The following is a 14,755-nucleotide window of genomic DNA, read 5'->3' as shown; positions in this document are numbered from 1 at the left end:
GACGTGCCTAGGGCTTGATAGAGATGGCGCACAATAGGGCAGTATGTTCACACTGGATAACCAATAAAACAAGTGAAAGGCTCACCTTGTCTGGTTACGCTAGAATAGGCGTAACACTATTGAGGGCTTTACAGGTGAGATCCGGTTCACGGGTGTGCTGCCGCAGTGTATTGAGTTCCTCAGAAGAGATGTCCAGTCCCTCCGGAGGATCGCTTGAGGAGAATAAAAGAGTTCCTGCTTCGGCGTTTGTCCTATGTTATTTCTCCTGAAGAAGGGGGTGCACTGTATAGCCCCCGAAACACGTTGAGCCTCGATTCCAATAAAAGGGAAGTTTCCTGACGTACCCACTTGGTGACTGCGGCCTCTTCCTGTGATTCTACATGCGATCCTGGTGGGGGAGTTAAGCCTATGGGTGTCTTGAGTTTATCCCAAAGACTATCTCCCCTCGTGAAACCGGCTGAAGTGGGTTTGAAGCGCCGAAGCAGGAACTCTTTTATTCTCCACATTTTTTGTACTGGCATACAATAAAAGGGGATATTTTTTGTACTGGCACACATTATAATTGGGTATTTTTGTACTGGCGCACATTAAGGGGCATTATTAGTACTGGGGGGCATTATGGTGGGCTTCATAACCACTGGGGGACTATAGGGAACATGATGATTACTAGTATCGGCACAATGCGGGCATTACTACTATTACTATTGTACTAAGTGAACTATGGCATATTACCCTGTATGCTTTGTAGCTCTGTATGTAATGTTTTCCAAGTATGTCTTTTACAGTAGGGCTGGAGGGAAGGGGTTCTGGTGAGAATTTGGCATGGGAGGAGGGGATTTCAATTTTCCCCACAGGCATCACAAAGGCTAGGTGCACCCCCGGCTTCACTGGTAGTCACCCACATAGCTAGACAAGAGGTTGCCAGGCAACTAGAGCTAACACATTATACATATTATATTCGTAGGAACACACAAATGTTGTGACACTGGATGTTGTAGGTTTACAGTGGATTTAGGACTTAAAGCAGGCATGTCCAAACTGCGGCCCTCCAGCTGTTGCAAAACTACAATTCCCAGCATGCCTGGGTAGCTTACAGCTATTAGGGCATGCTGGGAGTTGTAGTTTTGCAACAGCTGGAGGGCCGCAGTTTGGACATGCCTGACTTAAAGGAACAACCAGTAAAACTGATACATTGTTACATCTAGTGCAGGACCTGAGAGGCGGAGCATGACAGATTCTCCCCTTGAGTCATGCTCCGCCCCCCAAGCCTTGTGCTAGATATAATGTAATGTATAATGTATCAGTTTTGCCCAGAGTTTTCCCATAGTAACAGAAGGACTTCATACAGATATTTGTCAGTAAAGGTGACATTATTGCAGTAGGGCGTTATGAGCAAAAAATCCTTTAATCTAGACTATTTAATCCATATTTCACCTGCTTTCTGTGTTATTGTGAGGAGTTCGGTCAAACGGAGGAATCCACAGTGATTGGTGTCCATTATAGAAAAAAGATCCTTAAAGGAAAACACACTTAATATAGTTAATATCTCTACCGGCTACGTAATGGAAGGTAAACATGTACACAGGCATCATGGGTACAATTTACCCCTTGGAGGTACATTAAAGTAACAATTTTCCAATTTACTTTCTGGATCAACATATTGCCGTTTGCAAGATCTCTGCTTGCTGCCATTCAATAGGAACTTTCAGTGTTTACTTCCATTGGGAAAAAAATCTTCCCATGTCACATGCACATGGACATGGCTCTGATAACTGTACTGGAAAAAGCTGTGTCCATCACATGTCTGGACAGACTTGTAACCACTGGAGGTCTCTGATGATACCCCCCAGCCTCTTCTCTCAATGTTAGAGATAGAAGCAGGGAGGGGAGGATGCAGCAGAACATAGGGGGGAGAGGATCCAGCAAAGGCAGCCCACACTGGCTGAGGAATCACACACAAGCCAGTCTTTGAGGGGAGAATCACATATGTGGCATACAAGTGTAGACAGATGAGATAACCCACAGCGGACTCTGTGCTGCAACATGAGAGCTAGTGAAAGCAGCAGCAACCTGGACACACAGATCTCACATCCAGGATGTATTACTGGGGGATCTCACAGATCTCACATCCAGCATGTATTACTGAGGGGATCTCACAGCCAGCATGTATTACTGGGGGATCACACAGATCTCACATCCAGGATGTATTACTGGGGGATCACACATATCTCACATTTCACATCCAGCATGTATTACTTGGGGGGAAGGGGGGGGGGGGTCACACAGATCTCACATCCAGGATATATTACTGGGGGGAGGGATCACACAGATCTCACAGCCAGCATGTATTACTGGGGGGGGGGGGAGACAGATCTCACAGCCAGCATGCATTACTGGGGGGGATCACACAGATCTCACCTCCAGCATGTATTACTGGGAGGATTACACACTCACATCCTACACATATTACTGGGGGGATTACACAGATCTGACATGTCACATCCAGCATGTATTACTGGGGGGAATCATACACATCTTATATCCAGCATGTATTACATCAAATAGATAAACATATTTTTTCCATGTCAGTAGGCGTCTGTAGTCCTTAAGCAATATGATGCCGAGGGCACAATGACACGACCCCTGCCATGTTGTTGATGTGACACTCCATAGACTATAATGAGAAATGCCCCTGAGTTGAGGAAATTACTGCACTTCTGTAACAAGCTGAACAAGTCCAACGTTCCACTCTGAATGGCAGAAGTCAGGATCAAAGGAAAAACATTGCAATGCACTGAGGGTGCCTGCCATCAGAAATACTCCATACACCCCAATATCCACAGTGGATCTGGAAGGGCTAGTGAACCCCAGGATATGATGCTTTTATACTCCTGACATTTGGGGCTGAATGTTGCTCATGCCAAATGTTGTATCCTGTATCTACCAATGACCTATGACTCTGTATAGACTACAGAACTCCATGATTATGTTTATAGGTGCCACCAGTTACCAGGGACCTGATACTGAATATACTGGTGAATGTAATAATGATAAAACTAATAAATATCATTGATTCCAATTGTTATAGAAATCAGTCTTTGTATTTTCGTTAAAATAGATGCCCTACCTCCCTTTAAATAGCCACAGAGGTACAGCACTAGGGGGAGCCGCAGAGTTGACTGAAGACAGATGTATCATTGAGTTCAATAGGAGCTGAATGGAATACATATTACATACATTTTGAAAATGTTGACCCTGTGATCTCCCCCCGTGTCCTCTTTCTCGACTTACCTTATATTGGGTGATGAGTGTCCATAAGTTAGCAAATGTTCTTGCATCAAGTTTTCCTTTCCTGGAAATCTGTGCCTGTGTTCAGGAAAAGAATCAACTCTCAACTTTAGGCAAAGGAGATGTATGCAATGTGATTCAGTACCCACCAGAATGGTGCCCAAAACGGTGGTTTCAGAAGTCTACCTGCCTTCGGCCCATACGTTGCTCTCCACAAGAACAGCATTAGGCAGAAGCAGAGGGCACGGGACAGACTGCAGCCGCAGCACAAAAACACAATAAATAACCAAAAATAAATAAATAAATCAAAAACAGAGAAATAAATGCACAATAAAGTAATAATTATACAAATAATTTAAAGGATACATCTAATGATGTCAGTATTTCCCGGCTACCATCAATGGTAAATTTTGCTCCATATGGATACGGATATTCTAGAAAAAAAATATATAATTATATAGTAACTATTTATCTATCTAAATATCTATCTTTCCTTATCGTCCTTCAGGCAGCACAACACAAAGGGTTAATGTCTTGCTCCTCCCGTCTAGGACAGAAGATAAATCATTAGTAAATTAGACTAATTAACCCCCTATAAAGGAGTGCGCACCCACTGGGTAGATGTGTTTTTTCTTCTGTCTAGGACAGGCATCCTCAAACTGCGGCCCTCCAGCTGTTGTAAAACGATAGCTCCCACAATGCCCTGCTGTAGTCTGTTCGGGCATGCTGGGAGTTGTATTTTTGCAACAGCTGGAGGGCCACCGTTTGAGGATGCCGGGTCTAGGACAATGAAGCTCTCACATACAGAGGCTCCTGCTGCTGTGAGGGCCAGTTTGGTTACTAAGCCTGATATTATAGAGCTGGAAGTGTCTCCAGAGTTATATGCATTTATAGAGCTGGAGATGAGCTCCAGAATTAATTGCATGACATGACTGAACTGGAAGTGGTTTCCAGGATTTATTTTTCCCATCGGGGGTTTCCATGGGAGGATTGAGCTGAGATTTCTCCTGGAGTGGTCCTGGTGAGTTTCTCATATGCAGCGGGTGTTCCCTGCAAACTATCAATGTATGTTTCAGGGCGTGTCCCTGTGAGAAGTGCTGGATCGGCTGTAACAAGCACTGTTATTACCTTCAGGCCTGGAGGCAATGTCTCCATCTCAGGAGCCGTTTTGGAGTAGAAGTATACAGGTGCAGCTGAGCTAAACTTGATGGGTAACATGTTAAGTAAAAAATGGCACAAGAGGTTAAAGGGTTTCTATCATCAGAAATTAGCGATGTGGTCATGTCAGCAGAACATAACGGTATGACTTATATCTCCCTGCCTGCCGCCGTTCCCGCTAAATAATGACTTTTATAATATGCAAATGAGCCTCTAGGTGCTAGTGGGGTGTTGCTGCAGCACCTAGAGGCTCCGTCCTCTCACCGTTTGGCACGCCCTTGTGAAGGTGATTGACATCCTCGGTCTCCTCCGTGCCCGACAAATCCCGGTCTTATCAAGAGTGAATGCAGTGCCAAAGCCACAGGTAAGATAGAGGCTAGATCTGACGTGTCTAAACAAATACCTTCTTGCAAGGAATTAATGATGTGAATTTCTATTTTATTATCAACATTCGCCAGCAGGACGATTTTATGGCCATAACCCTCCAGGGTTTCTCATCTTCAATTCACTGGCCTTTGGTTTATCATCATCGCCTGGCATTTTTACCAAGTTAGTTATGGCACTAACTCAGCCCTTAGCTTCCAGTTGGACTCCAGAAACTGGTTGCTTAAAGGGGTTTTCTCAACACGCAGGTTATACCTACCTGCTCCCGGAGCGCCGTCCACTTCCTGGTTTCGGCACTCGGCAGGGGGCGGGCTCCATCTTGATTGATGTCTTCTCCCGGGCGGGCCGCGCGCTGTACTGAATGCGCACGCCGAGTCCGCGCATGTGCCCTGGTGACTTCTTCCTGGCCAGTATAGTATACTTGCCAGGAAGAAGTCACCAGGGCGCATGCGCAGACTCGGCGTGCACGTTCAGTACAGCGCGCGGCCGGCCGGGAGAAGAAAAGAAGACGTCTGCGCACGCGCGGCCACCGCGATTCCTGAGAAGAGCGGTGGCCGTAACCAGGGGAGACGGAAGACAACAGTCAGGTAAGTATAGGTTTATTTTTTTTCTAAGGGGTGGGGATTTGTTAATGAAATATATTTAGAAAAATGATCACTGTTAAATCATTAACAGATTTAACAGTGATCATTAAGATGATAATACCCCTCTAAGCTCTCACAGGAGCGGATCCAGAAATCAAGGTGGATGTGAGATCTAAGGTCCCATCACCAAGTGCCGGTGGAGTAACTAGAAATAACTGGGCCCCACAACAAATATTTGAACAGGGCTCCCCTCAGCAACTTCTGTGCAAACACGTCCCCCCCACACGCAACCGCCGCTCCTGTCGATAGTCAAGATTTCTATCAGATCAGGCCAGGCAACCGCTCTGTCTACAAATATATACTTTTCTGACCTCTTCAAAGCCATAACATGGGCATTAGTGTACATTGGAAACCAGCATGGTTTTAGGAAGAAACCAATGTTTATCAAGTCTGGTTCGTCTTGTGGTGATCAAGCCAGAAACTCGGGAAGTCGTGTCTTGATGGCTTCGTCCGAGAAATACTGAACAAGGTCGATATATTTTTTTTTCTTCTGCCCATTCCGATAACTCTGGTCAGGAAGTACACTTCCACATTCTTTGAGTTCAGGGGAGATTGTCTCCTCAAGAAATGTATCTGTATCCAATATCAGAGACCTTCGAGCAATATATCTAGCTCTTCATTTAGGGGAGGCTCAAGAATCAGTCAGTGGTGGAGCAAACAGATAATATCTCCACCATGTGCTATGTCAGCAATTGGCACAGGACTCTCTCTGATCCACTGAACAGTCAATGCAATCAAATTATGGGCAGTGGAATGTCAAACCGCAGACAGCCATCCACATTCAAGGTATTCTGAATATTCAGACGGATCCAGGGGCGTAGCTATAGGGGGTGCAGAGGTAGCAGTCGCTACCGGGCCCAGGAGCCTGAGGGGGCCCAAAGACCCTTGTGCTGCATAAGAAGACACACAAAGCACTGAGGGAAGGGGGGCCCAAGTCTAACTCTTGCACCAGGGCCCATGAGCCTTTAGCTACGCCCCTGGACGGATCTGTTAAGTAGGTCACAGTTGAAGTCTCAGCGACTGTATTTTTAACAAATTGTGTGCAGATGGGGTATACCCATTTAGATACAATGGGGACAGCCTCCAATACAAAGCTCAAGAAGTTCTGCTCCCTGAATCCAGTGGATCCACCAGAAAGAGTTGATGGCCTGTCTTTCAGTTGGGAAGGAATTTTTCATCCCAATTTTCCTCCATTTCCTCTCATATCCTGAGTGCTCAGCAAAATGAGATGAGTCTCAGCCATAGCCATAGTGATCATCTGGCCAGGAGGGCATGATCCCTCACTGACTACAACTTTCCAGAGGAAATTATTAGAGATACAGTCCAGCCAAATCTTCTACTTTAAGCAGGCCTACAGCCCCCAAGCTGGAGATGCTTCAGCTTACAGCCTGGAATCTGATGGTTTAGGACTGAAGAAGGGCTTGTAAGATATGGCAGTGGAAACTTTGCAGAATCCTGATCTGCCTGAAGTTTGAAATGTTTTCTTCATTCTTTATTCAATTTAAATTAAAGGGGTTGTCCGGGTTCAGAGCTGAACCCGGACATCCCTCCATTTTCACCCTGGCAGCCCCCCTGACAGGAGCATCGGAGCAGTTCATGCTCCGATGCTCTCCTTTGCCCTGCGCTAAATTGCGCAGGGCAAAGGCATTTTTAGGAGATCCGGTGACGTACCGGGGCTCTCCATGGGGCTGACAGGCAGCCCGGTGATGTCACCGGCACTGATGGGCGGGATTTAGCTGTGCCCTAGCCAGTAAAACGGCTAGGGCAGAGCTAAAGCCCGCCCCTCAGAGCCGGTGACGTCACCGAACACACTGCCGGGCGGAAGTTACCACCCGGCAGTGTGTTATTGAAAACAAAAGAGCCCGTGCCCTGTGCGGTTTAGCGCAGGGTATGGGAGCGCATCGGAGCATGAGATGCTCCGATGCTAGGCTCAGGGGGGCTGCCTGGGTGAAAATAAGGGTATGTCCGGGTTCAGCTCTGAACCCGGACAACCCCTTTAATCAGTTCAGCCTCCTATGCCAGCCTGGGATTGGGCTGTTCTCCTCAAGACCCTGGTTCAATCTCTATTTCAGCCTCTTACAGAAGCACCACTAAGTTTTGTATCTTGGAAAGTTTCATTTCTGGTGGCAATTGCATCAGCCAAGAAGGTGTCAGACTTTGCAAGCTCTATCATGTAAAGGGTCATATCTGAAAGTACATTAAGAAGACTTGATTTTAAGGTTGATGCCCTATATCCTACCAAATGTCTCATCTGACATGAATGAAAGTTAAGAAATTCATCTGTCAAAATCCTCAATCAGCTGAACAAAACAAGCTTCATCTACTGGTCATTGGGGAACCAGGGTCCTTCAGGTCGGCTGACCAGCTGTTTATAGAGAAGTATAAAAGCCAGCAAGCCTACACTGCTTGGATTAAGAATACTATTAAAGTCTGCTTCTAAATTTCAAGTACTCCAGTTACCAGGTGGAGTTACAGCTTACTTAACTCCGTTCCTTTAGTTGCTTGGGCAGAGAAAAGGGGAAAACAGGGGGAACAAAAAAAAAAGGCATTGGATCAAGTATGCAGGGGCCCGACATGGTCTTCTCCATGCACCTTTACAAAACAATATAGGTTGGATGTATCTGGTGCTTGCAGTTCAGCCTTTGACAGACAAGTGATTATTAAGGCTCTGATTTCTTCTCCCCCTCCCCTTGTTTAATAAATACTGCTTTTTAGATCCCTTTGTGTTGTGCTGCCTGAAGGACGATAAAGAAAGTCTACATTTGCTTACGGAAATTTATCTTTCCTTGAGTCCAAAGGCAGAACAAATATCCCTCCCTGAAAAAGACATTGCTTGGAAAAAACACGTCTACCCAGTGGGTGTGCACTCCTTTATAGGGGGGTTAATAAGTCTGATTTACTAATGATTTATCTTCTGTCCTAGATGGGAGGAGCAAGACATTAAACCTTTGTGCTGTGCTGCCTTTGGACTCAAGGAAAGATACATTTCGGTAAGCAAATTTAGACTAGTATCTATCTATCCCATATCTATCCCTCTATCATCCATCCCTCAGTCTTACCTTTTCTAACAATGTCATTCAGAAGTCGTTTTAAATCCCAGGAGTATAATTTGGATCCCTATAGGAGAATAAATCATTAAATTAAAAACATTCTATAATTAATCACATTCAATACACCCATGGGGGGCAGATTCATGAATGGTTTAGTGCCATTTTTTTGTGTTAAAGTCACAAATCTAAACCAGGAGTTTGCTGACCATCTCAGTTCAAAACATGGACACTATATGTAACTCCATCTGCCCCAAACATGTGGAATATTGATGTTGGTGCCTCTAGAAACACTGCCACATCTGTCTATGGGTTGTGTCTGGTATTACACATATGCTCCTCTTAAATGTACGTGGCTGAGCTGCTAAAAGCAACCATGATTTTCCAGTCCTGGACAACCACTTTACAGGCTGTACAAGATCTACCACCCCAACCTGGCAGTCCATTCCCTGGGAAAAGCCTTTTACAAACTGGTATTGCCACACCACATCCTGTAGTGTTAATTTTTTTTTTATGGGAACCTATGGTATCAACCATTAAAGGAAAGAACAGCCACCCTCATTACCCCCCAACACAAGTTCATGTCTCATGGTGGTGGCACTGATTGACACTGTGCAGCTATGGCTTTTTCTCTACTCCAGCCCCTGATTGGCACTGGGCAGCCATGGTTTCTCCTCCACTCTAGCTTCTGGTCGACACTGTGCAGCTATTGCTTTCTCTCCAGTACAGCCCGTGATTGGCATTATGCAGCTATGGTGTTCTCTGAACTCCTGCCCCTGATTGGCATTGTGCAGCCAGTGGCATACCTTCAATGGAAGTAGACCATGCAACTACTACAGGGCCCAGAGGAAGGATGGCCAAAGCTGAACCCCTTCTTATTTTCCTGACAGATTATTTCAGCTTCCATTCTAGTAAATGGTAACTGTATAAACTCCTATGCACTGAGCTCCCCCTAGTGGTGGCTGCTGTAACATAAGAGAAATAGATTTATTATTTTTACCAATTGTCTGATAATACATTAAGAAATATGGTGGTCAGAGTGAGGACCATATTTATAAAGCACCTATTCCACTTTTTCCGACACAGAAATGAGAAAAAGTGGCATTGTGCAGCTGAAGGGCCATAAAAAGCACCATCGGAGAGATTTACCAAGGATGACCAAGGATGGCCAATGTTTTATGGGTAGTTCCCTGGAGCAAGGGGTACTTTGACGTTTGGAAATTTGCCTATTTCCCCTATGTAAAGTTAAAACTTCTTACTTTATTTATCTTGAAAGAGTTAACTTATACTGTTTATTACTGTGTTAGTGCATTTTATATGTATGTTGTCCTATATATCCTGTTCATTATCACTGTATTTGCAAGGCTCTGTGGAAAGGGTTAATGAATACTGAGAAACGGGTAATTTTCCACAACTGCCATAGACTTTGAAGAAGAGCATGTTTTGGATGGATAAGCCAGACGTTGTTTGCCACCAAACCCAGACAGTCTGACCTTTTCAATGTCTGGTTTTAGCTCTGTTGTTATGTCTGGAAACTTGTTTTTGTCTGGAAAAACTGCTGTGTCATTGCCAGTGAGTATCATTGAAGCTCTGATGTGAGTCTATGACAGACGGGAGTGGTAACATTGTAACTGTTTGTGCTGAGCTTCTCTACTCCACCCGTCCCACTAGAAGGTTCTAGTCTAGCTAAAACTATATATAAGGAGAACAGTCAGAGCCCTAGTGTTGTGCAGTTAGGGAACAGTGCTTTGTGGGTAGACTCATGCCAGCCTGCATGAGTGATCAGAAGAAGATGCTGAGATAGGGACGCTGAGCCACAGAACATGGGTCACCAGCCCTGTGACCAAGGAGCCACCCAGACTACTGAACTACAGACCGTGGGTCCTTGACCAGGATGTCAGCCTTCTGAGAGAGAGAGATAGAGAGAGGGACAGCTAGCTCAAGCTTTTCCTCAGCATCAAACCCTTCTATTGCCAGGGAGGAGACTGAAGAAGCCAGACCTATGCCTCGACTGTATTGTTTTGCATCTGAATTCCTCCAGTAAAGAAGCACCCTGGTCACCACAGACCCTGACTCTCTGGACTTAATTCCCATTGGGGTGCACCACGCCTTACCATCCCTTCCGGAGAGAAGCAATACATTGTGACACCTCAACGGTGTCCGGGGGGACTCAGCATAGCATTGGGGCCACCCCAAGTCCGGCCACTGCATATTTTCTAACTTTCAAAATTTTATAATAAGAAACTTGACTAATTGACATGTTTTAAAGCTGCCATCCTATGACAGCGCCGAGGGTAAGTCATATGTAGTGAGACCCGCTGGGTGGTGGCTTTGGGCAATTTTATCACCTACAGGAATTTGCAGAGGCCGTAGCTATGCTGCTATATGACAGCTATGGTCATGTGACATCTCAAATTATCCCCTCTCCATAACTGAGTCCCAAAAGCAAGGTGTACTTGATCATCTTGAAAATCTAGTTCAAGGTGGGAGTGAAAACTTACCTTGGTGGCATAATTTTTGAAGATAGTTTCATGTGTAGGCACTTCCAATCCCTAAAAGGCAAGAATAAAGAAAACTAAAAGTAAAATATTTGCAAAAATTCAAGGAGAACATGAAGACGCACCATGTAGCACATACTGGCCTTGATAAATCAGAGCCTTTGTCTTTACATAGGATTTAGAGCTCGCAATCAGAAAATCATAGCTGTGACTTCTATATATTAAGAAATTGAGCACTTATTAAGATGAAAAAAACTAATGATGGGAAACTGAGTGGGGTAAACCTTTTCCATCTCTGCCTGTTACTAATGGGTTCCACATGTAAAGTGCATCTATCTGTATGTACAGTGGCGTAACTAGAGATGACTGGGCCCCACAGCAAGTTTTGAACCCCCCCCTGCAACTTCTTCGCAACCCCTTCCTCCTGTACAACCCCCAGTCCTGTGGCTGGTCAAGATCACTCTGTCAGACCAGGCCCTGCAGCCACTCTGTCCACTTCCTACACGTATGTACTGTATGTCATGTTACCATATATAGTGTCACTGTATATAATGTCATTGTATAGTACTGTTAAGGGGGCCCTGACAAAATACTTTAGTCCTCCTCTTTGGTGGGACCCTTCTGAGTTCAGACCCCACAGCAGCCACTTCCACCATAGCCGGGGCGGATTGGCCATAGACCTTAACTGGAAAATGCCCAGGGGGCCGCCTGAGCCCTCGCGGCCGTCCAGTGGAAGTTTTCGGGGATGTATTTTGTGATGGACTGTGGTATTTGGCTCTGTTGGAGTGGTATAATCTGGCCCATATGGTATTTCTGGCCCTGCCTTCCATCAATTTGGACCTGACTACAAAACAGTGCCACTTTAAGTATTTTTTTCCAGTGCCACTTCAAGTTCCCAGTCCGCCCGTGCCTCCTGCGGGATGGGCCCCTTCTGAGTTCGGACCCCATAGCAGCTGCTTCCTCTACTTCCACCGTAGCTACGACATTGTATGCGTATCAATAGTATTTTACATTTACATAGTACATAGCTCAGTCATACCTACCTTAAGACTCTGTTGAGAACCCATATCACTAAGATAAAGCAATGAAAAACGGGTTAAAAAAACAAAACAAAAAAAGTGCAAGAAAAATGTCAAGATACTTATACGACCCTTTGATAATTAATGTTTTAAAAACAATTGGAAACATTGATCTTCTGTATTGAACCAGCAAACAGCCTCCAAAGAGCGGTAAAACTGAAGGGAGCCTTTAATGGGATCTGTCACCAGGAAATTCACTGATAAATCGGGCATAATGTCTTGTAGGTCTAACTCCGCTAAATATAATACCTTTAACTTGGCAATCTGTTGCTTCATTCTAGAGGAACTGTACTTGTAATTATGTATGTAAATGAGCTATTAAGAGCACAGAGGGCGGGCCCAAGCCATTCTGTGCACCATTGCTCCTCCTGCTTTTACCGCTAGCCCCTCCCTCTCCTTCCTCATTGGCATTGCTAGGTTCCTGCCTAGACATCTCAATATATTTAGCTGAGCTAGCCCTACAGGGCATGGTACCCAGTTTATCAGTAAATATCCTGGTGACAGATCCCATTAAAGGCACCCTCCAGTTTTACCGCACTTTGGAGAGTGTTGGCTTGTTCAATACAGAAGATCAATGTTTTGGCCTTGAATTCCCAGCGACCCTTCTTCCAGTAGGGGTCATAATCCACATTCACTTTTTATATAACTACAGATCAATTACATGACTACCACTAGGGGGAGCTCACTGCATACAGGAGTATCCTAATTGTACTCACTATAGAAGTATGGACCGTATCTACAGGGTGGGCCATTTATATGGATACACCTTAATAAAATGGGAATGGTTGGTGATATTAACTTCCTGTTTGTGGCACATTAGTATATGTGAGGGGGGGAAACTTTTCAAGATGAGTGGTGACCATGGCGGCCATTTTAAAGTCGGCCATTTTGAATCCAACTTTTGTATTTTCAATAGGAAGAGGGTCATGTGACACATCAAACGTATTGGGAATTTCACAATAAAAACAATGGTGTGCTTGGTTTTAACGTAACTTTATTCTTTCATGAGTTATTTACATCATATGCTGTGAAGATACGAGATGTGCAGCACCTGAAACTACGGATACTGGAAGCCTGTGCTAGCATTTCTCCTGCGGTGTTGCTATCAGTGTGTGAAGAGTGGGAGAAGAGGGTTGCATTGACAATCCAACACAATGGGCAGCACATTGAACACATTTTATAAGTGGTCAGAAACTTGTAAATAACTCATGAAAGAATAAAGTTATGTTAAAACCAAGCCAACACCATTGTTTTTCTTGTGAAATTCCCAATAAGTTTGATGTGTCACATGACCCTCTTCCTATTGAAAAAACTAAAGTTGGATTCAAAATGGCCGACTTCAAAATGGCCGCCATGGTCACCACCCATGTTGAAAAGTTTCCCCCCTCACATATACTAATGTGCCACAAACAGGAAGTTAATATCACCAACCATTCCCATTTTATTAAGGTGTATCCATATAAATGGCCCACCCTGTACATCCTTTGGTCCCTAAATTTATACGGAGTGTGAGACAGTGACAGGTCTCACTCAGGTTAGAGGCAAGGAAGGGGTGGATAGTTCGGTCCACACCCCTGTTCCACCACAGGTGAGAGAAGCTGGAGGTAATCAGCCTAGCACAAAGCACCTCCCAGAGTGTCAGAAAGGGGGTAGTGTGTTACCTGTGGACAGAGGCCTGGAGGCTCTGTCTGTGTGGTCTCAGCTGGGCAAGGCTGAGGGACCACAAGGCTGTGAGATAGCCTGGAGTTGGGGGACACAGCGACGCCTGGGAGGGTTGCAGGGCCATAGTCAGGCAGACTACTGAGCCCCAATCCCCCACAAGAAATACTGAACTGGAGACAGTGGGCGTACTGTGCTCTGTACAGCCAGGAGGCTGTGGGACATTGGCTGACAAAAGCTGCATGAGTTCACAGGGTGTGAACTGGGCCCTAGGTGAGTCAGGAAACTTTATGTTTAGTTAGAGCCTGGACGGGCGAGTGTTTATTATTTTGTCATTTTATTGTTGCTGGTGTTGAACAATAAATACACGGTTTGGACCTGAAACTTGGTGTTCTAAAGGCGTATCTGTGAGAATGACCCCCGGAGAAGGGCTAACCCCCCCACAATTGGTGTCGGATGCGGGCAGGTGTCCCTGCTGAGAAGTAAAAGTGCTGGAAGCCTGCTAGTTTGCAGAGCAGAGACTGCTGGTGTTAAACTGGACATTTTTTTTTCTGTGGTGCAAACAGTGCAAGATTTAAAGGGCCAGAAGCCCAGTACAAGAGACTGAGCAGTGGAAATGGCTGAAAAATGGTATAGCCCGTGGGAGAAATCCTGCGAGTTAGTGATCGGCGGAATCCCGCTGGGGGTCATTCTAGACTCCCGCCAGCAAGTGTCTCGGGTCCTGCCTGAAATTCTGGACTTTGTAACAAGGGGGCCAGAGACAAAAACTACGGTGTCACTGACCTTTGTGACGGACTATGGCTCTGTGCAATGGGAGCTGTTAAAATGTGAGACACTGGAAGTGGAATTTGTACTGGGCAAGGACTTTCCATTGTTTGGGCAGTTGTGGAGCGGAGTTCCTGATAAAAGGCAAAGATATGCCGTTGCCAAGGGCAACCGTCGGGAAGACAAAGAGGTGAAGAGCGGTGCGGTTCTCAGGAGTGCATATCTTCCCTGCG

At 45.3% G+C, this 14,755-nt stretch overlaps 1 protein-coding gene across 1 annotated transcript in view; it reads right to left on the bottom strand.

Moving 5' to 3' along the window:
* The window catches only part of LOC122935538 (calpain-13-like), a 78,273-nt gene that overhangs the window by 20,576 nt on the left and 42,942 nt on the right, over window positions 1–14,755 (bottom strand). Inside the window, exons 15-20 of the mRNA XM_044291309.1 lie at window positions 12,063–12,090; window positions 11,023–11,073; window positions 8,534–8,591; window positions 3,655–3,722; window positions 3,292–3,360; window positions 1,435–1,513 (exon numbers count right to left, since the gene is read on the bottom strand). Of these exons, the coding sequence (XP_044147244.1) occupies window positions 1,435–1,513; window positions 3,292–3,360; window positions 3,655–3,722; window positions 8,534–8,591; window positions 11,023–11,073; window positions 12,063–12,090 (353 nt within the window). The remainder of the gene's footprint in view (window positions 1–1,434; window positions 1,514–3,291; window positions 3,361–3,654; window positions 3,723–8,533; window positions 8,592–11,022; window positions 11,074–12,062; window positions 12,091–14,755) is intronic.

The sequence above is a fragment of the Bufo gargarizans genome, chromosome 4 (genome assembly GCF_014858855.1).
Source record: "Bufo gargarizans isolate SCDJY-AF-19 chromosome 4, ASM1485885v1, whole genome shotgun sequence".
NCBI classification, from domain to species: Eukaryota; Metazoa; Chordata; class Amphibia; order Anura; family Bufonidae; genus Bufo; species Bufo gargarizans.
Note: the sequence above shows the minus strand (reverse complement) of the source record. Positions and strands in the feature narration are given on the sequence as shown.